Below are 23461 nucleotides of genomic sequence, written 5' to 3'. Positions count from 1 at the left end.
CAGAAGTTAAGGTAACCTGGTAACTGTATGAATGGGAAATTCCCTGTTTCCCCAAGAGAGTTTAAAATTCTGGAAGGTGTTAGACTGATGAATTCCTGTGTTACTGGAAATGAGGTGTTTGTTGTTATTTCTGAAAGTGAAATGATATTGGCATTTGTGAACAGATCAGGCATAATGTGAAAGCAAGAGGAAATTATGAAAGGATAAGAGTCCCTCTGAAAGTGTCCCTTTGAAATCAGTGTCTGATGACTGACAGATGTGAAATGAAAAGATTGTCTCCAAAAAATACTGTGAAGGGCAAAGAGCATAACAAGTAGAAGGATCTGGTTGTGAAGATGTAACTGAATAACTGGAAGCCATTCCTTCACTAAATGCCCCTTTTAATTAACATAATGTGTTTGATAATAAGAACAGAAATTAACTATTGGTGAAGGACAACATCGTAGAGAATATTAAAAGTCTCCTGTAAAAAGAGGTTTTAGCAGTGCCTTGGTGAGCACCTACTTTGTCTGAAAAAATGTCTTCCTGCTAAAGAAGCTATTTGGGGTTTTTTTGTTGTTTTTCCTTTCTTTTTAAATAAAGGATCTGTGATGATTCTACATGCTTGTAAACTTACTCTGTTCAATATGAGTTGAATGTAAGAGAATATGGTAAAAACTATCAGGGTATACAGATATTTTTAAATCTCCCCTCTAACAGAGATTGACACCCCTCTTTTGTATTAGGTGTTGATCTTAAACCTAGTGATTGCATCAAATTTAGGAAATTTTAATGTCTGGTGAAAATCTGCAAAAAAAGGAGCATAAGTCTTTTGAAAGTGTATAAAACAATTGTTGCACTTCAACAGTTTTGATTGCAGAGAGTTTGGAGAAATACTGTTTTTCAGTATTATCCTTTTAAATTAAGGGGGAAAGAGGCTGAAGTTGATAAAGTAAGCTTTAAAGCTGCACCAATTCAAGTTTAAGCCAGAGACATCCTTTTAGAAGGGCATTTTTGTTTATTTAACATTCTAAGAACTCATATAAAATTAGGTTTTATAAATGCAAATGTCATATGATTCTAAATTTGGAACATTAAGCTTTTGATGGATTGGAGTATATGAATTTTTATAAGAAGTTCTTAATGAAGAAAGAACTAGAAATTAAAGTAGGCCTCTAAATTAATTCTCTTAATTTTATAAGCTTAATGGAGTGCAGAAAAACCAAATGATGAGAGTAAAGAAAGACCCTCTCTAAATGCCTTTTTTTATATCATATCTCTTCTATCACGGGATCTGTGCGTATGTGTGAATAATAGCTGAAATCAGTGACAGCAGTATAAAATTTTAGAGAAAGGGCCACCTTCCATTAAACTCAGGAGATCTTAAATGTCATGTTTCAACAATTCAATGGCATTACAGATTTCTGGGTGAACTTCATGCCATCTTTAATTTTTCGTTTATGAAAAGTGCCCCAGAACCTGTGAATATCTGTTAACTTCTAAAGTGGAGAAGCATGTTTGAAAGGGCCTGGAGTCTTTTTTCCTACTGATTTGCCAGAAAAACTGGAAGCAATTAAATATTCCTGATTCTTTTTGTGACCTTGGCATTAAAAGTGTGTGAGCTTTGTAAGGAAAACAATACAGAACATGGACTGTACTGTGTATTTTGCTTTATTTCTAAATTGGTAGTAACCAGAAACTACAAAGAAATAGACTTGTGAGCAAAAGAAAGAAATTCCCTCATTTACCATTTCTGTTTTAATTTACTATTTTGTGCAAATACACTGCCTGCCCCTTGAAGTCAGTCATAAAACACTCATGATGTGGGTGAAGTGGAAAAGCAGGTTAAATTTAAGTGCATTACTTCTCAAATAAACCATAGATCAGAAGACTTTTAGTTTGGCCAAGGAAAGGATAAATAGTCATTGAGCACATTTATTATTCATTTGTCTTTGCTTTAGATTTAATTTGGCAATCACTTTGATTATTAGAACTTCACTAGAATAAAATAACTGCTTCTTTATGCCTCTTGATATTTATTTCCACTTTATTACTGCATTTATGGAAAATTGGCTTGGGATGTGTTTCTCAGAGAGTGACGTGGTTTGATGGTGACAAACATCAGGTATTTGGATGTCATGACAAGGAAAAAGGCTGGAAGGAAGAATACTTGTTTGGATTAGAGCTATATGGGGTTTTTTTTCTAGACTAATATGAGAGAACTAGATGAGTTTGTGAAGTCTCTAATGGAAACGTCATATGTACTTTACTCCGCTGAAGTAACTTTATTGATTTGTGCAGTGAAATCGTCCTTGCAGAACAAGATCTAAGTGATGAGGTTTAAGATTTATAGTAACTTGGTTGGCCAGCTTAGAAGGCTGAAATTACAGCTAAACACTCATTCTTTATGTTAATATTTTTTAGACAAAAGGTCAAAACAACCCGTTTTGAGATTGCAGCGAATCTAAAGCCAACTGAAACGCTGCAGCCATTTTGCTTTAGAGTGATATCTGTTGTCACTGTGGCTCATGAAAGGCTCCAGTATGAATAGCCAGATTCAGTAGATGTATATTTTTTTCTGTATAAAATTTTGTGACGTATTTCCTAGAAAATAGACTTCTCATTCAGACGGTATATTTTGCTCTTTTCCTTCTCCTAGAATAGCACTCCTGTCTTGTCTGCTGTTTCGGGAAGACAGTGGACACTAAAATTTAAAGGTGTATTTTTGCATCTTCTAGGCCAGTCCAACCATTGGTCAGACACAGCGCGGAATACACTCACTTTTCACTAAATATGGAATGAATTACCATCATAGCATGTATAATTGATTGCACAGTCACTTTCAGGATACGTGATCATTCTGAGGATTTCTTTGAAGTTCTAATTTCTGCTTTTTTAATATACTTGAGAGAAATGCACATTAAGAACATTTTCACATAAACATTTGGAAGGGCTAGGTGAAAATATGTCAGTTGTTTAGAGGGTTTGGTTGTTGTTATTGTTGAGATACATATATTTTAGCTAGCTTGGTAGAACCATGTATACACTTGGGAGGAAAGTCTGCATTTAAACTAATGTTGGCAGAGCTCTGATGAAATAGAAAGAGCAGTAGTTTTTTAATTCCATAGGCTTATACCATAATCATCACTTGATTGTGTAATTGACTGCTAAGTAAACACCTTCACTATCCAGGCATAGGAGAGAGAGGAGCAGTTTTGTTCCATAAAAGCAATAGAGTAAATACCATTGTTCAAAACAAACCAAAAACCTATTTGCTTGGAGTGTAGGAGGATGGAGTTTTTTGTACTAACCTTGACCTTTACATATGCCTTGGGGGAAGCAAGGTGTTCACGGAGCTCCGTGGGAATGTTTGAGACTGATTGGGAACTGGAGTATATCCTGCCTTTCTTGCTGACCACAAAAACACATCTTAAGATGGAGAAAGAAAATGTCCTCAGACTTGTAAAATACAAATATGGTTGTGTGTGCTGTGAATTGAAAATCAGAGTATAAGTAACTCCTCCCCTCAATTTACATACTCCTGGGTGCAGCAGTGAAGGAGGGGAGGGGAGCAGAGCTCTGTCCCTGGTGCCTGAGCAGGTTTGGTGTGCTTTAGGGCTTTTCTGATTTTTTTTCTTTTTTTTTTTCCCCTTTTTTGTTTGTTAATGTTTTTTAATGTGATTGGAAGCAATGTCCAAACAGCAAGATATGACAAATAACCCTTGGGGCATGTAGCGCCGCTCCTTGATTTGGTGAAAAGTTTGGTGTGTGCTTGTGCAATACTTAATTATGCCACTACAGATTATCATGCAGAACCAAAAATTGCACTGACTTGTATTTGCTCAGGTTTTGTAATGGTACAAGATAAATGACACTTTATATGTACTGATATCACACTGAAGTCTACTTAATGCTTTATGATGTAATGTGACAACTGAAACACTGTACTGCAGAGCAGCACTGAACCAACTGAAAAGCATGATGAACAACTTTTTATAATTTTTCAATACAAACTTATGCTTTGATTTACAATGCTAATTTGTGCAGATTTTGACAAGCAATAAGTATTACCCTGTGCATATGAATATTGCTTGTATAACTTGAATTTTTTAAGCAGGTTAAGATTTAAAAAGTTGGGGTTTTCTCCATTCCATATAAATGTTATATTAAAAACATTTGTGGTTTAAGATCTACATAATGCTTTTTTTGTCTTTTAATAGGTGAATGTTTATGTGCTGGGAAAAACTTTCCTTGTGTTGGCCAGAGAACTCTGCATAAATGCTCCAGCCATAGGTATTTTTTTAATGATTTGACTTTTGACTATTTGAGTATTTTTTTTTCTATGGTTACTTTAAAAAAATATGTATGTACGTATAGCTAGATAGTATTGTATGTTAATACCCAAGTAGTAACTTTATAGTGAAGCTGGAATCAGTCCAGGCAGAGGAGCATTGCTGACTATAAGAGACTGTTGTCCTTTATGTAAGAGCTTTTTTGGAACTAGATGCTCTTCTCTTTTGCAAATAGTTTTGTTGTTTTTTCCAAGAGTAATTTGGGCTATACTAAGACAATGGACTGACGCATAACAAATTTGTGTGTGTCAGCAAGCTCCTACAGGCCTGTCACGCTTCAATTCCACAGATGCAACATTTGATAAGTATTTGCCAAATTTACTATCTGTCCATCACCTGTAGCTGAGCTGTTCAGTGCTTGAAATACAAGTGGCTTGGTGGAAAATGAGGAGCAACTTTTTCCAAATGTGAATTAATTTTTACTAAGTCAAGACTCAAATCATAACTGTGATAAGGAGGGTGGGTTTTAACCTGTCAGAAAGGTACTGAAGCCATTCTCTAGGCTGTGGGTTTAAGCCAAGGGGATTTGTGCCAATTCCAGTTCAAAGAGTACATTTATAGTGAGGTCTTGTGACTGTTATCCACCTCTGTGTAGGAATTATCTGCCTGCATCTTTACCCACTCTCACTCCCACTCTCCTTAATCTGTACCGAGAGAATCAGATGGCTGTGTTGCAGAACAACACAGGCACACCCCTTCATCTGAACTGGGCTGGCACAGGACTGCTGCCTTTGCAGCAAGGGGAACATCACCACAGTGGTGCCCGGGCAGTGCGACACTGCGCAGCCAGCGGCCACCGCAGCTGCACAGCCCCAGCTCTCCTCGAGAGGTCTTGTTTTCACTCACTGGCCTTCTTATTTTTCATTACTTCTTTGAGTTGTTTTGTTTTTTTTCTTTTAAGAGAGAGAAAACAGGATTTGCATTGCAGCTTAGTTTCAAGGTGAAAATTAATGCAGCTTGGGAAAAGGCAAAGATGTGAGATGTAGATGTTCTTGTTATACATGGAAAAAATACAGGTTTAGACTGCTGAGTACTCTCTTCCAAGCTCATCCTAAGATTTACGAAATGCAGTAAATATTTCTAATTGGCTCAGCTATGATCATTAGACTTTTGAGAAAAAACAAGTACTTTCATCACTTCTGGGAAAAGTACTAGCATAAAATGATTGCTGATAATGTATTTTCAAAAAAAGAGCAGGAGGCAAGATCCAACAGCCCCCCCCCCCCCCCTTTTTTTTTTTTTTTTTTTTTTTTTTTTTTTTTTTTTTAAGGTGGCTTATTTCTGATTAGTGATCTTAAGTGAACCTAAACACCATCTTGCAAGTACTTTTCTAATGGCTGCTGCTCTGTGTAGGGATGGGATGTAAATTCAGATAGTGTCTGCCAGTATACAGCCCTGGGCTAAATTTTTGATGTCACTGAATTAATTAACTTCATCTGTGTGTACTGACTCTGGCCACTCAAGAGGGGGTGTAGTTTGACAGGTGCAAGTGGCAGTGCTGCTGTTTGGTGGGCAGGCTGGAGGGTAACAGAGATGCTGCATGTGAAGGGGCATTAGGAGTTTTTAAATATAACCACAGGATGATTGTGATCAGCTTTGATTACATTCATGGTTTGTCTGTCTTCAGCTGGGCAACACACAAAAACACTCTTGAGCTTCCTCAAATGTCATCTCCTTTGCTCATGAAGGAAAAATAAAGGCTGCTGAAGGACAGTTTCAGTTACCAAGAGAGGCAACCTTCCTCTTTGCTGGGTGTGGATACACACAGGGACCAGACTACAGTGTCATCACCCCTGTTAGCTGTACATGAATTAACACACACACGAGCCGTAAGGTCAGCAAAGATCAAGTACACAGGATTTAGGGCAAGTAAAAATGTTTTATATTTCACAGATCCATGAACTGCTCTAGTTTAGAACACTCTGTTTGAGTCAGCTGCAGTCTGCAAGTTAGTTATCTATATACAAAATAAATGCACAGTACGTGCAAAATCTAACATTTTTCTGCATGTTGCAGTCTTAATAATTAAGTCAAATAGCTTATGAATAAATAAAATAAGATTAAATTCAAGAGCATTCCTTCACTTAATTTGTATAGCCTGATGTAGCAGATAGGTAAGTAGCATAACATTCCATGCTGCTGCAGAATTCATAGTAAAACCGAAAAAATCCCTTAATGTGCATCATTGCAGCACTGGAATACACAATCAAGGTGAAATGCATCATGCATAGAAAATGAGCTCAGGTATTTGTCCTCCTTGTACTCCTGTTCCATTAGTACTGTCCGAGGAGCACTGGAACTGGAATGTCACTTTACCGCACTGCACTTCAGTCATTCCCTCTTGTCCAAAGTAACTGAGTTCGTTACCATCAAGAATAGCACTTACATTGTAAAACGTGTCTTGCTCAACCTGCACAGGGTGTTCAAACCACACAGAGAAGGTGTTACTGGAGCCGTCAGAGGTGAACTTTGTCAGATTTTGAGCAAGGACAACACCTAAACGCTTCAGTTCGATTTTGACGCTGTATTCAGCTTTGCCACAGCTCGACCCATACAATCCCAGTCCCGCTATAAATATCCGTTTGTCTACGGCAAACTGAATACTGTCACATCGCCCCCGGTACCTCCACTGATTGCTGCGATACGCAGACGACTGGAACCGATGGCAGCGCTGAGGCACGAGTCCTTTTCTTTTCGTCAGGGGGAACTCTAATTTGGGTTTATTTGCGGCCGTGTACCATAGGAAGATGTTGTGAGTCTCCTCAAGGGTGAGGATGTCGGACTGGGCAGCTCCGTTGGCAAACTCTTCCAAAGTCATGGTTGGAATCCGCACCAAGTACAAAGCTTTCCCTAATACATTCCTCTTGTTGCGTGGCGTAACCGGCAGCCCTTGCCTTTTGCATTCGGCCTCTGCCCAGTTGAGAACAGCCTCGAAAACTACCACTTCCTTGGTGTTGAGTGCTTCCCGGGTTACAATGATCTCTAGCGTTTGTTGATCTATCTCACAGAACCCCTCTGACTTCAGTGCCATTTCTGCCTGAGCATCAATCACTTCCCAGCAGCGCTGCGTCAGCTCTGGCTCCTCGAAGAGCCTGCTCTGAGACAGCAGGACACAGGCGTTCTTCGCTTCTAAGCTGGTCTCCAAAAAATTTACACAAGCCTTTGCCAGGGCCGGCACGATGTACTTCTTGGCAGCATAGAGGGTAGCCAGAACTGTGTCAGCTTCCAGGTCTATTTCATCACTGTACATGTATCTAGACGGAGGAGTGAAAAAAAAAATTAGTTTCTCGAGAGGGAAAAAAAAAAAAAAAGTAGGCCATGAAAATAATCTATAGTCGTCTTTGCTGGCAGTCAATCTGACATTCAGTATTTGTCAGCACATTAAGTAAACAGCAGTAAGTGCATATTGCACAATGTCAATTAGGAGATGTATATTTTATAAGCTACTTTGATTCTGTCCATGTAATTAGCAGACTTGTAGTGGCCACTTACTTTAATAGGATTAGAAAGGCTGCAGGTTCCACATCTGGTATATGGATTTCAGATTTGACCTCTGCGAGATCGCCATAAAACATAGCATAGAAGACAGAGCTACCAACTGCCAAAACATACTGGAAAATAAAGAGAGAGAAGCCTCAGTAACATGGATCAGGAACAGCTGAGCATGCTGGCTTTCCTAAAAGCTACATTTAGCGAAAGTTACAAGCTGCAGTCAGTCGAAGCAGAACACTGCGTTAGACTGCTCTCTTTAATTTTAGCGCATGTGAATTACTTCTGAGATTAGACAAAAGCTATAATTAGGAAAAAAAGTGGAACCTAGTTGTAAGGCAGGGGGAGAAGGCGACCTGCACAGCAGCATTAGAAAGCCAAAAATTATCTGCACAAACCTTATGGGCAGGAACTTTCTTGGATGCCCCTGGCGGGCCCACGATGAAGTGAACGTCAGCCATGAGTTCGTTATTGAACATCAGCGCGTTCCTGCAAGCAGGGGAGTGGGGAGAATCCCCGTTAGCCGCGGGCTGCCCCTCGCCCGGTGCCCCAGCCTCCCGCCGGCGGCCCCCGGGGCTCCGGCCCATCCCTGCGCTCACGCCTGGCCGGGGCGCAGGTGCACAGGGCGGGCGCCTCTCTCTCTCCCGCCCGCCCCGGGAGGGTCCGGCGGGCCTGGCCCTTACCTCTCCCGCAGCGTGGGATGGAAGGATTGCCAGTTGGCGCTCTCCAAGTTGTTGTTGTTGAGGTTTTGGAGCTGGGGCGGCGGGGGCGGCTGGGCGCTCTGCTGGAGCTGCAGGGCGTTCTTCTTGCTGTTGGCAGCGGTGGCGGCGGCGGCGTTGCTGTTTGCAATGTTAGTGTTGGTGCTGGCAGGGTAAAGTTCTGCAGCCATCTTCTTCTTCAGGGACAGGGGCACTATCTCATAGCATCCTGGCACCTTGCCGTTTGACCTCACACTCTTTTTGGACTTCTTTAAGGTCTCTGGAAGCAGAAGAAAAAAAGTCAAACACTTCATGATCCTGCCATTGAGGCAACCATGGGGCAGTGGCATGAGCAAGAGAACTAACAGATCCTAAATGCGAGTCCCACTATCAGGATATTTTGTACGCTTCTAGATGCAGGACGATCTTTGGTGTTTTTTTTGAACGTGTGCCCGCTCTTTGGTTACCGGCCCGACGCACCTTTCCGGGGGGGAAAGGGGTGACGCTGTGTCGGATCAATGCCAGCGCTCACCTTGGCTTGTGGGGGGGTCCCAGCCTCCACGGCACTGCCACGACTGCAGCTGGGAGCCCGAGCGGGGCCGGCAGGCAGTTTCTTCCCCGAGGAACGGGGAGAGAAAAATTAAAAAAAATAAGAAAAAAAAAAAAGATAAACAGAAAAAAAAAAAAAAAAAGAAAAATCCAGCAACAAAACCCCAGGAATCCGGCAGAGGCGGTGGGTCAGGAGCGAGAGTCAATCCACAAATCCTCCGAGTGCAGCAGCCCGGCGAGGGTGAAGCGCAGCCAGCCGCCCGATCTCCGCTGCCAGCGCTCCGCTCCGTCCTTCCCGGCCCGGCGGGGGCACATCCGCGGCGGCCGGGCCGAGCCGAGCCAGCGGCTCCCTGCAGTCCCGCTCCCGGGCGGCCCCGCCGCCGCTCGCACCAACTTTGCTCCGGTCCCCCCGGTGGCCGCCGATGCAGCTGCTCCTCCGCGCTCCTCCCGCCCGCGCCAGGGGCGCTGCTGCCCGCGGGGCGCCCCGGCTCCTCCGCGGCGGGCGGGAGCGACGCGGCGCTGCCCTGGGCGCTCCCTCGGCCGCGGGACGCAACGCTGCGCGGCCGGGCTCAGCGCGGCTCTGCCGGGCCCTGCCTCCGCCTCCCACACTAAGAGGCAGCGGCCGCGCCGCGCGTCACGGCCGCCCGCGCCAATGGCGAGCGCCGGGGCGCGGCGGGGAAAGGGCCGCCCCGCTGCCCGCCCGTCATCCGCCCCCCCGCGCCTACGTGCGCGGCGCCGGGCGCCCGCCGGGAGCGAGCCCCGCGGTTCCCCCGCGATCGGTGTCCCCGCGCCGCCCGGTGTCCCCGCTCCGGCCGCGCCGGGACAGGCGCGGAGGGACGCGGGGCGGCGCGGGGGCAGCGCGGCGGGCGCGGAGGGGGCAGCCCCGAGCGCTCAGCGCCGTTCCCGAGCGGCCCGGGCGGGGGCGCCGCCGCTCCGCGCTGCGCTGCGCTGGGCGGGGGAGCCGCGCTGCCCCCGGGGCCGCCGCCCGGAGCGCGGGGGGCACGGCAGCGGCGGGGCTGCTCCCGCCGAGGGACGCTGCTGGGTTCTTCCCCGTTCCCCGCAGCCGCCGTGCCCCGCCTGTGCGCGCCCTCCCCGCCCGGGCCGTCCCGCCCATCCTCTGGGATCGTTGGGCGAGGGTTGACCCCCAGCGCTGTGCCCGTGTTCTGGGGGCGACCTGCGGCGGGGATCGGCTCCCGCTGCGCTGCGGGCCCTGCCGCTTTCGGTGGGGAGGACTCTTTTCGAACACAACTCGAAATTGTTCTGGCATCCCTCTTAGGGATTGCGTGGCATCAAAGTTCTTCCAAAAGTCCAAGTTCCAAGTCAGAATTGGGATCAGGAGAGAAGGGCAAGTCTTCAGCGAAACACATGCTTCTTTCTTGAAACACGAAATAATGCTTTTCTTGTGATCTGCTTCGTGGCCCCCAACATCCCTTTTGAGGAAAACGAGCGGGGTTTTGCCCGACTGTAACTTGCTGGCGTGTGGAGGGGTTGCAGCCCCAGTGGTCACCCAAAGTCAAAGGGGACCCTCCTGCGAGCAGGGCACCCTCGGCGCACCCGTGCTGGTTTGGTGCCCCCGGAACGAAAAAATGTGTTCGGGGTTTGCAGCTTCTAACATTTCTTATTTATTTATTTTCTAATGTTTGTATCCATGCAGGACCTGTCTGTGCTAACCTGGACTCGGCCTCTGATTTACATATACACTGTTACTTCTTTTGGTTTCTTTAAGGCTTGCTATTTAAAACACACCCACGTATTCATTTTCTGACTGTTTGGTAGCTTCAGAATTCAAATTAACGATGTGCAATGTTTTGTCAAATGACCTGTGGGCATGAATGCCAGCAGAAATGTCTGAATAGCTACAATGCAAATGTGTAAATGCTCCCGAAATTCAGCTCTGAAACTCAGCTCGAGAGAGAGAGGTGAGAGTTGCTCCTTGCAGTCTAGTGAGGTCTGTGGTGAATTTACATCTGACATGTTTTGTAGAATGGCAGTAGTTCTGGTCCGATTGGTAGTAGTATTAAGCTGGCCAAAGTTTGGTTCTTGTAAAGTTTGGCTCCACATAAATAATGGATTGATGGACGAGTGATAACTGGAAAGGGGGTTTTCCTAAAGGTGAGCTTATTTGTTTACATTGTGTACTACTATTGTTAATTCTGTCCAATTCTAGAGGGTACCCCTAACAGTGGTAAGTGTAATTGCTGTACCTTTTCAGAGGGAGCTATTGAAGGTTACCTTTTGAAGGTAATTGAAGGTAATACTGAAGATTTCTGCTAAAGCAAATAACAGGGTTACAAAGAAAATTGCCAGGGGAGGGAGGCCTTGGGCTGTATGTCCATTCCAAAGATGCCAGGTGGTTTTTACTGAAATGCCCCGAGTGGCAAGGTTTAAATATCTTCTGGTAATAGTATGTCAGCTAACAGGGTGGCCAGAAGCATTTATAACCGTTTCAGCAACTACAGGATTAGTTACTGAAGTATTTTTGGAACAAATAATTCCAAGATATGGGATTGTGGAAGCAATTGACTCAGGGGAACTTACTTTACAGGAGAGATCCTTCAAGGGGTTATGACTACTTCAGAATAACTATGGAACCTCCATATCCCCTGGCACCCCCAGAGCTTGGGCTTGGTTAAAAGAATGAATGGAGAAATAAAGAAATGTTTTTTGAAGCTGGTGATAGAAACTAAGATACCATGGGTATGGCTCTTACCACTGGCTTTAGCAAGAATAAGGGCCAGACCCAGAGGAGAGATTCAATTATCTCCCTTTGAATTGATGCTGGAATGCCCTACCTTTGTAATTCTCAACCTAGTGGGGGGTGGAAATAAGTGATGGATATTTAAAACAATATCTGTCCAGGATACTTTCTGCTCCATTCTGGCAGCTGTAGGAGCGAAAGCTGGGCACTCTCCACATAAGAAGAGGTGAAAAAGCAAACCAGGCATTGGTTTGTAACATTGCACGTGTTCCTGTAGTTTCAGGAGCATGTTTTAATGTATGTTGAACCCCAGGCTATGGCTTCTGAAAGGCTGGGTTTTTTGTTGTTGAATTTGGAATATGTAATTTCTCTAGAGCAGAGCTTCGTAAAGTCATACTTGGAAGTGCAGAACACCTGTCCTTAGAATCATGGGGATTGGTAAAGTTCTCCTAAATCTTTGATTTTTCAGGTCATGTTTGGGAGGGGACTGCAACCTGGAATGTCTTCAGTTTTGAGGGGGTTTGATGTTGGAAGTTGTTGCTTTTAAAGTGCTTTCATTTAAATGTTTCTGCAGGGCTGACAGGCATTATCACCTATGGTGTGATCTTGGTAATTATGGATAGCAACAGGGCATCATTGTTAGAACTTGGTGCTAAATGAAACTGCTTTGATTAGTTGTAAATCCCTAAGATTTTTCCAGTGTTTTGAGCTGAATTTTTATCAGTTTAAGTGCCCACATAGGGGACCAGCAGAGGAAATTGAGTTGAGACTAATAGTTAACAATTTACCGTACATCATGGATTTTCGGTCAAGTGATAAAAGGCTGGCAGGAAATGAGAAATTGATATCTCAACTAAGAGTAAACATGTGTTAAGTGTAGCTTTTACAAGATTGTTTGATAAATTATAAATTGGTTTAGGCAGAGCACAATCTTTACTGACATATTTTGGTTAGTTTGAAGCTGATAACACCAAAGCATGAAATAGTTTATACATCTGGAGGCAGATCTGTGGCCGATGTAAATTGTCATAGTGCTAATGATGTTAATTGGGTTCCAGCACTTTATGCTGACGGAAGTCTGCCTTAGTGTCTGTCATAAACAATGTTTTGTATTCTTGGAATGTGAGTCTGAGAAGCAGCTGGAATTAACTTTGAAGGTAACTAGATTTTTGTTAGGATTTTAAGCGAATGAATTTTTTCAAGCTTAGTTGGTAGTTAGGTTTGAGATAAAACAGGCAAGTTACCTGTTACTTTTTGAGGGATGTTAGAAGAGATATGTTAGAAGTTTTGGGCCTAAATCATGTCCTCATTCTGCAAAAGCTTTTGTAAATGGGCATGATTTCCCTGATATTAGTAACACTGCTCACTTGTCACAGTCAGTGTGTGCAGCCTTGGGTGCTGAAAAGAAGAATAATGTGTAAGAATGTTTGTGCAGTGCTTTAAAGATCTCCTGACTGTAGAGCAAGAAATTATTTTGTTTTAGGTTATCTAAAAAAGTGCTTCTAAAGCTTAATGGTAGAGGATCTGCCCAGCAGCACAGTCTGTGTTTGCTGAGGTGAGGCCAGACAAGCACAGCAGCCTTGCTGCCCTGCATTTCCTAAATCCACGTTAGGGTTAGACATAACTGTGTTCCTTTGCGTTGCAGATCCGTGTTTGTATATTCCCCGTTTTGCACACATGCTGGAGTTCGGGGATAAGAACCACGAGGTGTCCATGACAGCGCTGAGGCTGCTGCAGAGGATGAAGCGGGACTGGATGCACACCGGCCGCCGGCCCTCGGGGCTCTGTGGAGCAGGTATGTCAGAGCCTGGTGCCCACAGCAGGTGGAATGGGAAAGCCTGGAGCAAATGAGGACTTCCCCTTTTCATTGGTGATATCCACGTTCTAGGGGTTTTGTTCTGTCAGGCAGCTACAGATTATATAGGACTTCGTCGAAATAGTTTCTGAAACTCTAACTTCATTTTTGCCCTTGCTCCTACAGTACTTGCTCAGACCCTTTGTAGCTTACAGTTTGAACATTTTTTTAAGCTCCTTTCTGGTGCTTTTCTTGCCCCCACTCTGCAGGATCTAGCTGCTAAAAGGTTTTTTTGTCAGCTAAAATGACACCATTAGTGCAAGCACTTTGATTTGTGTCTTTACACAGTGTCTTATGCAAGAAGTGCCCTCTTTGACCTGTTTTGTGAAATTATTTTTCTCTCTTTCTTCATCTTTTTCCAAGATCCATCACTATCATGAAGCTTGCATAAAACCTATGGATTTGGGAGGGCCAGGTTAAAAGATAGTAGCCAGTGGGGTCAGTAACAAAGAGTGTAGGTAGTCACAGAGTTCATGTATGTGCTTTATTTTATTTGAAAGATCTTACATGCATATGCATGAATGAGAAGTAATGCTCAAACCTTTGAGAACCCAGGACTGTGCAATTTTTTTTACATTTCTAGCCCCTTTTTGTTAATAGTAGTTGATTGTTGTACATTGCTAAAAATTCGAGTATGGACTCTGGGAGAGCAGTCTGCTCTTTGATGCACTACATGGGCTCTATCCACACGAGCAAGTAATTTAATTCAACAGACATGGATCAATAGATGGACGCGGGTGGTGCTGAGCCCCCTTCATCCATCCATGCAATATTCAGCTCACATGTTGGGGCTGTGGGCTGAGTTTAGTTTGGTTCCCTGGCTTAAAAGTCTTGAATGACCAGTTGTTAATTCAGCCCTCACGTTCCTGTTAGGAGCACTTTAAACGCATACCAGAAGTGGAGCTCTGGTTTAGTTTCCTCTATAGAAAAGCACTTTTTTATGCTTAAAACTGCTCTGTGCAGTGAGCTACTGTATGGTGAGTGGGGGTGGTGCTTCAAAACAGAGCTGGTGCTCTGAATCAACACCCCATGTAAATACAACTGATTGTCTGGCTGAATAGAGGGTCTTGCAGGAGAGCACTTGGGCACCAGCAAGACAGGGACAGTAGTGGCAGCAGTGAGTAACCAGCTTAGGCACATTCAGTGTTTCTCTGGAGATCTTTTTATTTGGGACAGAAGTTTGGTGAGTTCTGCTTAAAAGATGGCAATTGAAAATAAGTGATCAATGAAATGTTCTTGTGCTGTAGATAACCATGGTTTCCCAAATGTTAAAGCACAGAATTTTTTGGGGTGCAACTTGCACTTGGCTTAGTGGCTAGAAAGCAAAGTTTGTGAAGTCAAGTCCATCACCAGTATTCAGGGACACAGCTGAGCATAGGCATTTACAGCTCTTTAGCTGAAGGCAGGGACAAAGAGAGAATATAGTCGTCTGACTGTTTTCTGCTTTCCTTCAGGAAATTTCCCTCTTTTTTGATATTAACTTTCCCTGCTTGTTCTCTAGCTCTGCTAGTGGCCGCAAGAATGCATGATTTCCGACGGACTGTTAAAGAGGTCATCAGGGTGGTGAAGGTTTGTGAGTCTACATTAAGGAAAAGGTCAGTGCAGTCTTACTGCTTTTATCTTTCCTTTACAGTACTGAACAGTGATACAGTCTAAAAATAAATGTGTACTGGAGAAAACCAGGTTATTTTCTTAAGTGCTATGGATCAAGTATATGTTTTAGCTGGTCATTTTGAAGTACTAACACCTCGCCTCTTATGTAAGGCTTCAAATGCTTAGCAAAGATGGTAAAGAGAATTGTGCCTATTTAACAGGTGAAGACTTGAAGGCAAAATAATGCTGTGTCAGTAATATTAACAGTATTGTCATGTCCTCAGAAAAAAAAAATCATTGATTTTCAAAGCTGACCGTCTGCTGTGAGATTTTTTTTTTTGTTAATCCAGAAGCCAAGTGATGAAAAGTCTTGTCTTTTAGCTATTATTGAACAGCTTTCAAGTCTTTAAGTTTGTTATTGAACTTTTCAAAATATTTTGCTGAAATGTTCATTTTTGATAGCATTGCACTGCTAATAAATAGAAGACAGCAAAGTGAATCTAATTACAAGTTCAGTGAAGGATCCCCTGAAAGTGGGAATTTTCCAAGTACCTTTTGTGTGTTAATTTTTTTAAAGATCAAGTTGTATTTTCCAGTTTATTGATGTAAGCAGATACCCACTTTCTGTCATTTTACTTTTGAAAAGTTGTGGTGTACTTTTTCTCCATAGGTTGAGTTCAAAATTTCCTAACTGAAATACCATGATTTGTGATGCCCACAGCTGGAAATGTTTCTATCACCAATCTATTCTGATGTTTATTCCCCAGCACCTGTCTTTAGAAAGCTTCCTGAGTGTCTCTCTTCACCTTGCTGGGATCAGCTTAGGCACATCCAGCTGAGCCTAATACTTGTTAAAAATATTATTCACTTATTCATCTTCAGTGGTGGAACAGGAATGATGCTATTTTCCAACTATGCATGGGTGGTATAGGGATAAATTTAAAAGCGTTTTAAATACTTCAAAGTACTGCAGCTATAAGGATAGAGCAGTACCAAAGCTACTATTTTTTTTTCCTCTGGCCAAAAGGTCATGTGTTTTAGTTGTGCATTTTGTATGATTAATGAGTTATGCACCACAATCTACTCCAAGCTGCTTTGATTAAATAGCTAAAGAGTTTGTACTTACTAAGAAAATAAGCATAATGAATTAGAGTTGGAAGGAAAATTAATTTGAGCAATTGTTTCAAGTGAGAAAATCTTACTTCAAAATTCATGCTTTGAAATGTTTACTCAAGTCACACACATCAACTAAAATGACAGCCTTATTTACTTTGACAGGGTAAACGTGACAGCTGAATTATTTTCAGGCAGCTATAATTACAACTATTTATCACGAATCTATAAATTTGATTGATGTTTTTCAAATAAGAGTATGTTATATAGTATTTAACGAAGGCAAATAAAAAAAATACCTTTGAATAACTCTTTCTGCACTCCAGTTTTTTCCTCTTCTTTCAGGAATTCCTTTCAAAATGCCATCAAATAGAAGTTGTCTAAATGAATAAGAACTTATTTTACATTCTTAAAAATTCCTCTGCTTCTCAGTTTGATGTGCAGTTTTATTTCCTTTTAATTATAGTTACTCTGGTTGGTAAAGAATAGCTGCTTCTGTGTTTTATGAAGGTGTTGGATGCTGTGCTCACTGCTGATGGCTTTGCCCTGACAGCTCTGGAAGTGAAACCCAACGTGAATCCAGATCATGCTGACACTTCCAGCCAGCAGGTTCTGCTGTGTGGTTTGATTTAGCTCCCAGTTGGCTTCCTGGGGAAAGCACAGACCATTGGAAGCTGGGCTTGCTTTTGGTGCCTGTGGCAGAAATGTGCAAGGGAAGGCCCGACGTGATGTGTGTCTGCCTGGGGGAGACAGGAATGTGTGGATGAGGATGCAGGAATAATGTTCTTTAAGAAATCCTGGGAATGTTTAGGGAAGACCCTCAGCAAGGGGTGACAGGCCTTCTTCCTGAGAAGGGCACTATTTCTGGTCCTGGCAGTGCAGCTGCTGGGACTGGATTAGTTCACCCTGTTGTCCATGAGCTGGAGAGCACCAAGCTGCATGCGTGGAGGCTGTGTCCCCTTTCACTGCTCTGAGCTGGAGGAGTAGCTCTTAGGAGGATGTTCACAAAAATGTGAAGTATCTCCAGGTCATAAAAATTCATGACCTGGTCATCAGGAGAATCTGTTTTGGAAGGAAAAAAGTGACAAAGCATGGCCCATATGTGCTGTCACTCATCTTCCAATCAAGACTTCTTAATTTGGACATCAGTTTGGTTAGAAAGAGTGCTTGTTTATTTGTAATGTGAATGAGTTTTCAGTAGTATTGGTAGAGAAAACTTTGTAGTCACTTTGCAGGGCCTTCTAGCTTTATGTTTTGAAGCACACAATTAAAATGTAAAGCTTGCTGCTGTTGTTGAAAGTGAAGTTATTAAATATTAATAAATGCACTGATAATTCTATCTCATTTCCAGTCTAATTGAAATTATATTAACTTATATATCACTTTACCTATTCAAAGTACAGTACAAATATTAGCTAATTAGTCAAATTGTTATTTTCTATGTAATGATCCATGGAGGTAGAAGAAATTAACTTTTAATATACCCAGTCCTTTTATTTACTTCAGTCCTTACATTTGTGCCTGTGTTCAGTGCACCTGTCTTCACCTCTGTCTTTTTAACCTTTAAATACTCTGCCCCATCATATTTTTATTCACCTCCTGCATGCTTTCTATGCATTCTACATTTTGTGTTATCTTCAGTAGGAATAATTCTTGTGATACTTGTCCATTTTGCATTATCAATACTATGAGGCCCTTATGCCTGTTTGAAGATCTTAGGCACTTCTTCCATAGAAATTTTTTTAAAAATCAGCTTATCTTTCTTAACATTTCCGTTTTTCTGTTTTGACTTGTGCATTTTATCCTTAAATTGAACTGCTTTTTGCATAAAAAATACTTCTTCTCAGTTCCATAAAGTACTGTCTGCTAAAAACTTACTTGTGATGAACTTTAGAAGCAGTAAAGCTTCATTTAGAAGAAATTGGAATGAAAGGCTGGTATGGGTTTAAATAGCTTCTTTTTGAGGTGATTTTTTTTTTTCTCTTGCAACATCATAGTGTTTTGGGAAGGAAGACAAGACTTGTTACGAAGGAGCTTCATTTACCAGTAGTAGATTCTGCAGGGACTTCCATAAATGGGGTCCTTTACTTATATCCTGGGGACCCTGTTACAGCTCTTTCAATGACTGAGGTGGTAATTTTCTGGAAAAATTAAAGATTTATGCATAGAGATAAATGTCCTGAATGTACCACCTGCAGCTTTTCTTCTTTATTTTTTTTTTTTTCAATTTCTGTAATATGTGGTTGGCATAAACCTCATGTCCAAGCTCCCAGTGCTGTGTCAAGCTGGGGAGATGCCTGTTAGAGCAGGCAGAGAGAGGAGCCTGGAGTACATGAGTCTGGAGTCAGGATGAGAAGGGAAGGTAACAGGGACATGGGTAGCTGTGAGGTTGTTGCTATTCAAAACACCAGAGCCCTATCAAGGCCAGGACTGAAGGGAAAGGCATGTAGAAGTCAGTGTTGGGCTGTGATCTAAGTACAGCCATGCTAAAATTCTGTGGGGGATGTCCAGTGAATCAGTGAGAGCTGACCACCTGAGGTGTTTGAGCGTGGAGGGGCTCAGGATGCTTAGAATGTCAGAGTCATGTAAGGGCTCTTGCTTGAAGTGTGATGTGGAGAGAAGCATTTAGAATGCCAAGAAATTTATTTCATGTGAAGGACATTGTGGTGTTTTCTGCTCTGATCTCAGCTCAGCAGCCAAGCAGCTCCTTCACTGGCTGCTGCTGCCATAAGCTAAATTGAGAAATATCTTATGTCTCCAGTTAAATCAATTCAAGTGGCCTACAGATGATTTCTAGAAACCTTTCTAGTATGGTGAGTAAAATACAACTTGATCCACGTGGGCTGATGCTGTGTACCTTTGTAAGTTGGATTGTCTGGTTTAATAAAAAAAGGTTTTCTTTCTGAGGAATCCAATTTCACAGGCAGTGTTCCTGTTTATAAATCCAGCTTCTATACAGTTAGCAAGTCAACATATTAATTAGATTCCTAATATATTTTAGTACATCATACTTGAAAATATAATTTCAAAATTACTTCTTTAGTCTTACTTTTGAAACAACTCGTAACTTATTCGCACTAACTCAGGCTTAGATCTTGTAAATAGTTTTCCTAGGTTTAACTTCCCTCATCTGAGTGGCTGTTAAGAAGTTAAACACCTCTATTTTTTATTTTCCAGGAGGTTATAGAGTACTTTTGACAGACCACAGCAGAGGAACCACGCTAATAAAGCAGAACTTTAAGGAATGCTGGCACATTTTGTTTCATTAGCATGGTTTGAGCATTTGAGTCAGGGGGGGTAAAAAGAAGAGAAATTTTCAGGTGTTTTGTACTGACAGAGTTCTGGGATGGCCAGGGATGTGCTGGTGGGATTAGCCAGCGGTGGACAGTGGGCCACAAGTGGTGATGCAAGTTCACTCTGTGTGTAAGCATTTGTTGAATCAGGGCTTCAAAATGTATGCTTTTGTGACAGTTTTAAATCTCTGTGTTGATGTAAGTAACAGGAACTAATTCTAAAGGGTGCTTTATTTAGTACAATCTTTAGAGTTACCTTAGAGAAACATCAGAGAATTGCCAACAAATGAGCCCCATAAATTATCAGTCACCTATTAATTGGAAGTAAATGACTTTGTGTGTATGCTCTTAGTCCATTGCAAAAAGAGGTGATGTGTATTAATGTTGGAAGTTGTGTAAAGGTGAGAATATTTCTCTTTAACAGTTGCATTTGGCTGGGAACAGACAGACTAATTTAGCACAGATCAGGTGTTAAGTTGTAAGTTGTAAAACCACAGCCACTGGATCACCTCTGATTTTGCCCTTACCTTTAGTAATGAGATACTTATTCATACAGACTTAAAATTACTTTTTACATTACTGCAAGTACATGTAAAATTGCATATATGTACAGTGTTTACATATCAGGAGATTACTCTTCTATTTATTTACTTACTGGTCGCTACTGGGAAACTTTTTGTTATATCATGAAAGAAGCATTTAATGACTATTTCAGATATGTGTTCTATATTAAGTATCACTTTTAGGGTATGTGTTTACATACTTCTATAAATAGTTCATGTGTAAATATTGTATGTCTTGGATAAAAAATAAGGAGAGAAGGATGATGCAATAGATTGTTAGATTTATAGTACAGAAACAGTGATGGTTTGAACACCAGTGTGAATTCTGAGCTTCTCTGCTCTGAGTGCACAGGTTTGGAGTGACAGGAAGCACTGATGAACGTTAAATCAAAACAGTGGGGATGTTCTGCGATGTTCTGGTTCTTCAGTAAGACAGAAAAGTAAATCCCTTACGTTTCCAGAGTCTGGAATTGTCTGAGGTGTCAGAATAGCTGATACATTGCTAGAATATTTATAGTTGATACAACAGTTAAGATTATGTACATACCATATAAGTTATTGCTTACGGTTTTAATTATATTGTTAATTTGAGAAAACTCAGGGGAGTTTAATTACTAGCATCAGTTTATCTTGCATTAAAAGTTCTTCTTCATGTATTTCTGCTAACAGTATGGCATATTCAGCTTATTATTTTTCTAATCCGTTGATAAAATACTTTAAGTGCTTTAAAAAGATGTCTCACAACAGGTAACTTAAAGGCTGATGGCTCAGGCTAAACCCCGTATTCCCTTTCAAAAAAAAACCCAACTGTCTCTGAAGTTGTAATTTATTTGCCCTTCTGTATAGAGATACCTCAGCTCATGCTGCCTGCTTTCTAGAGCTCGATGCTGATTGTGTATAGATAGAAGGACACCTTGGCTGTTCCTGAATGGCCTCTGCTTAGAAGTCCCTCTTGGTCTTTGAACCTGGGCTTCTGAAGCTTTTGTGAACTGGACTCCAGAAGTCCTTATTCTTTTGTGTGCTTTGTTGCATGCCACTGCTGCAGAATCTTAATTAAACACTAAAACCAAGCCCTTAACTGTGCACACGAGTCTGCTTTTTCCATTGCTGTAGATTGGATTCAGGAGTCTCCTCTGGAGGGTATCCCTGGAACAAAACTGAGTAAAAAGGACATTGCGTGTAACTTCAAAATGATTGACCCATTTTCCCTTATTGGGAGTTAAATTAAGTGTGAACGGAATCGGTTTACTGGTTTGTGCACAAAAGTCTTTATCAGAAGCAGAGGTGTGGTTTTTGTCTCTAAATGGATGAAACAAGAACTGTGGAAATTTTTCTTTGTAAAAAAAGGGTTGGTGTTAGAGGCAGATGACACCAGGCCGTGGAAAAACTTTTCTCCCAAAGGAATTTTCTTGAGAGAGTTTGCTGTGAGAAACTGTAAGAGGATGGTTTATACTGGAAGTTGAATCTTAGCCTGAGCTTTAGTGGTTGCCTCTGTTTTGACTATAAATAGAAAATCCTTGTCTGCCAAATTTCAGTTTTTAGAGCCTTTTTGGAATTTGTGCCAAGGAAATACTATTTTAATTTGTATATCTGTTTATTTTCCCTCTGTCTGTGCATAACTTAAAATGGCAGCGCTTATTAGATTTTTTTAGGTTAGCAAAAATGAAAAATGAACTTGGATGGCATTTTTATGTGGGACTTAAAAATAGCCTGTAGCTATTTTATTTTTTTCATGAAGCCACTCCCTTGCCCCTGAAGTTATTGTGTTTATAATTAAGGTTGTGTCAGTTTTTCTTAACTGCCAAACTAATATTGCTTTGTTTCATGTGGTACAGACTGCTTCAGCATCAGTTTGTTGCTTGGTGGCATGTGTCCAAACAGTGGATAAAATTAAAGAAATGTTTAAAAATCTGTAGACAGGATATCAGCCAATGTAAAATGATGAGGCAGGCGAGTGGTTGGCAAACGCAGGTATTTATTTATATCAAGTTAAAGGAGAAAATATTGAGTGTGCATCTCGCTCTCCTACACAGATGATGCTCTAGTTGAGATCTTGACCATCAGGGATGGTTCCTCATTTTGGGAGAAGGGTTAGAGCTTTGGGGGCAAGACTTGAGAGAAGTGAAAAAATAACATGCTGCTCTAAATTTGCATCACCACCAGCCTGTGCTTCAGCTGTGATGCTGACAGCCCTCCCCTCCCTGCCCCGCTTGGCTTGGATCAGGTCTGAGGAAAGTGCTGGTGGCCCTGACCAGCTGACCCATGCTGTGCTGTGGGTTTGAGCTCCTTGGCAGTAAACACTATGTAGCTGTGCTCTGTCCTAATGCATATATACTGAAGGTGTTGGGAGAGACCCATCCTGCCATTCTGGCTTGGAGTGGAAGCTGGTGCTTGGGCTGGAGCTCGTGCCATCCCAGGGCTGATGTCTGATGGGTGCAGGGTATGTGACTTGAGTCAGATGACACTGGGGGCAGGAGAGGGAGGAGACAGAGCCTGAGGTGTGTGCAGGTGTTAGCTGCTGACACAGAGGCATGGTGATCTTGTCCCCAGCCTGGCTTCATGGGTTTTTCTCCTGGTGTTTTCCTGGCTGTTCAGCACGCACAGAGGTGGTGCTGCTTTGGTGGGGCTCTGGCAGCTCATCTCAGACTCAGAGCAAATGTTGTATAAACAAACTGTCTGTCTTTGCCAAAGTGCATCTTGGCTTTTAACACTGGGAGGAGAGTAATATTTTTAAAAGGTGAGACTGGTTGGGAGGAAGAGTCTTGCTGAAGTGGGGCTGCCTGTGAGTACGTTATTCATTCATGGAGAGATGGCTGTTCTTTAATGATTGAGACTGGGAAGATCCATGCTCCTCAAATGATAAATGGATTTGGCATTAAGTGAATCCTGAATAAAATAATAATAATAATAATAATAATAATAATAATAATAATAATAATAATGCCCTAGCCAGGCTTTCCCTCTAACCTGATAGATGTGGCTCCCTCCTGGAAGGTGGGTAGTGCATGCTGGAAGCACGTTAACGCCAAGAAAGATTTCTAGTCTTTTAATTAAAAGCTGGGTGCTGCCACTGCCAACAGCATCCTCCTCTCCTTTCCAATTTGATCTGAAAGAGAGGAGGAGGGAGCTGGTCCCTGGTGCTCTGAGGGAAGGGTTTGGGCTGTCAGTCACTCTTAAGTACATGGCTAATTTGAGGTTTTGTGGAGATGTTTGAATTCCAAAAGCAAGTCTAGTTTTTGGAGGCTTTCTTCTCAGCAGCACTAATTCTGGCTGGCATAG

At 42.2% G+C, this 23461-nt stretch overlaps 2 protein-coding genes across 6 annotated transcripts in view; one reads left to right on the top strand and one right to left on the bottom strand.

The window, feature by feature from the left end:
* BRF1 (BRF1 RNA polymerase III transcription initiation factor subunit) overlaps positions 1-23461 on the top strand; it is a 172228-nt gene that overhangs the window by 73429 nt on the left and 75338 nt on the right. For both annotated transcript variants that reach the window (XM_062495717.1, XM_062495719.1), the window contains 3 exons: positions 4200-4272; positions 13411-13560; positions 15122-15215. In XM_062495717.1, coding sequence (XP_062351701.1) covers positions 4200-4272; positions 13411-13560; positions 15122-15215 — 317 coding nt within the window. The remainder of the gene's footprint in view (positions 1-4199; positions 4273-13410; positions 13561-15121; positions 15216-23461) is intronic.
* On the bottom strand, positions 6041-9750 carry BTBD6 (BTB domain containing 6). 4 transcript variants are annotated; one of them, XM_062495721.1, is made up of 5 exons: positions 8656-9750; positions 8504-8610; positions 8219-8309; positions 7824-7942; positions 6041-7585 (listed from the first exon to the last, which is right to left on the bottom strand). In XM_062495721.1, exons 1-5 carry the CDS (start codon positions 8866-8868, stop codon positions 6553-6555), a joined length of 1563 nt encoding a protein of 520 aa, XP_062351705.1. In that variant the 5' UTR covers positions 8869-9750; the 3' UTR covers positions 6041-6552. The 4 variants fall into 4 exon arrangements, with proteins under 4 accessions (XP_062351705.1, XP_062351706.1, XP_062351707.1 ...); XM_062495722.1 differs by having other exon boundaries at positions 8668-9750; XM_062495723.1 differs by having other exon boundaries at positions 8504-8798; positions 9051-9623.

The sequence above is a fragment of the Cinclus cinclus genome, chromosome 6 (genome assembly GCF_963662255.1).
Source record: "Cinclus cinclus chromosome 6, bCinCin1.1, whole genome shotgun sequence".
Lineage (NCBI taxonomy): Eukaryota > Metazoa > Chordata > Aves > Passeriformes > Cinclidae > Cinclus > Cinclus cinclus.
This window is presented reverse-complemented; position numbering and strand designations above follow the sequence as displayed.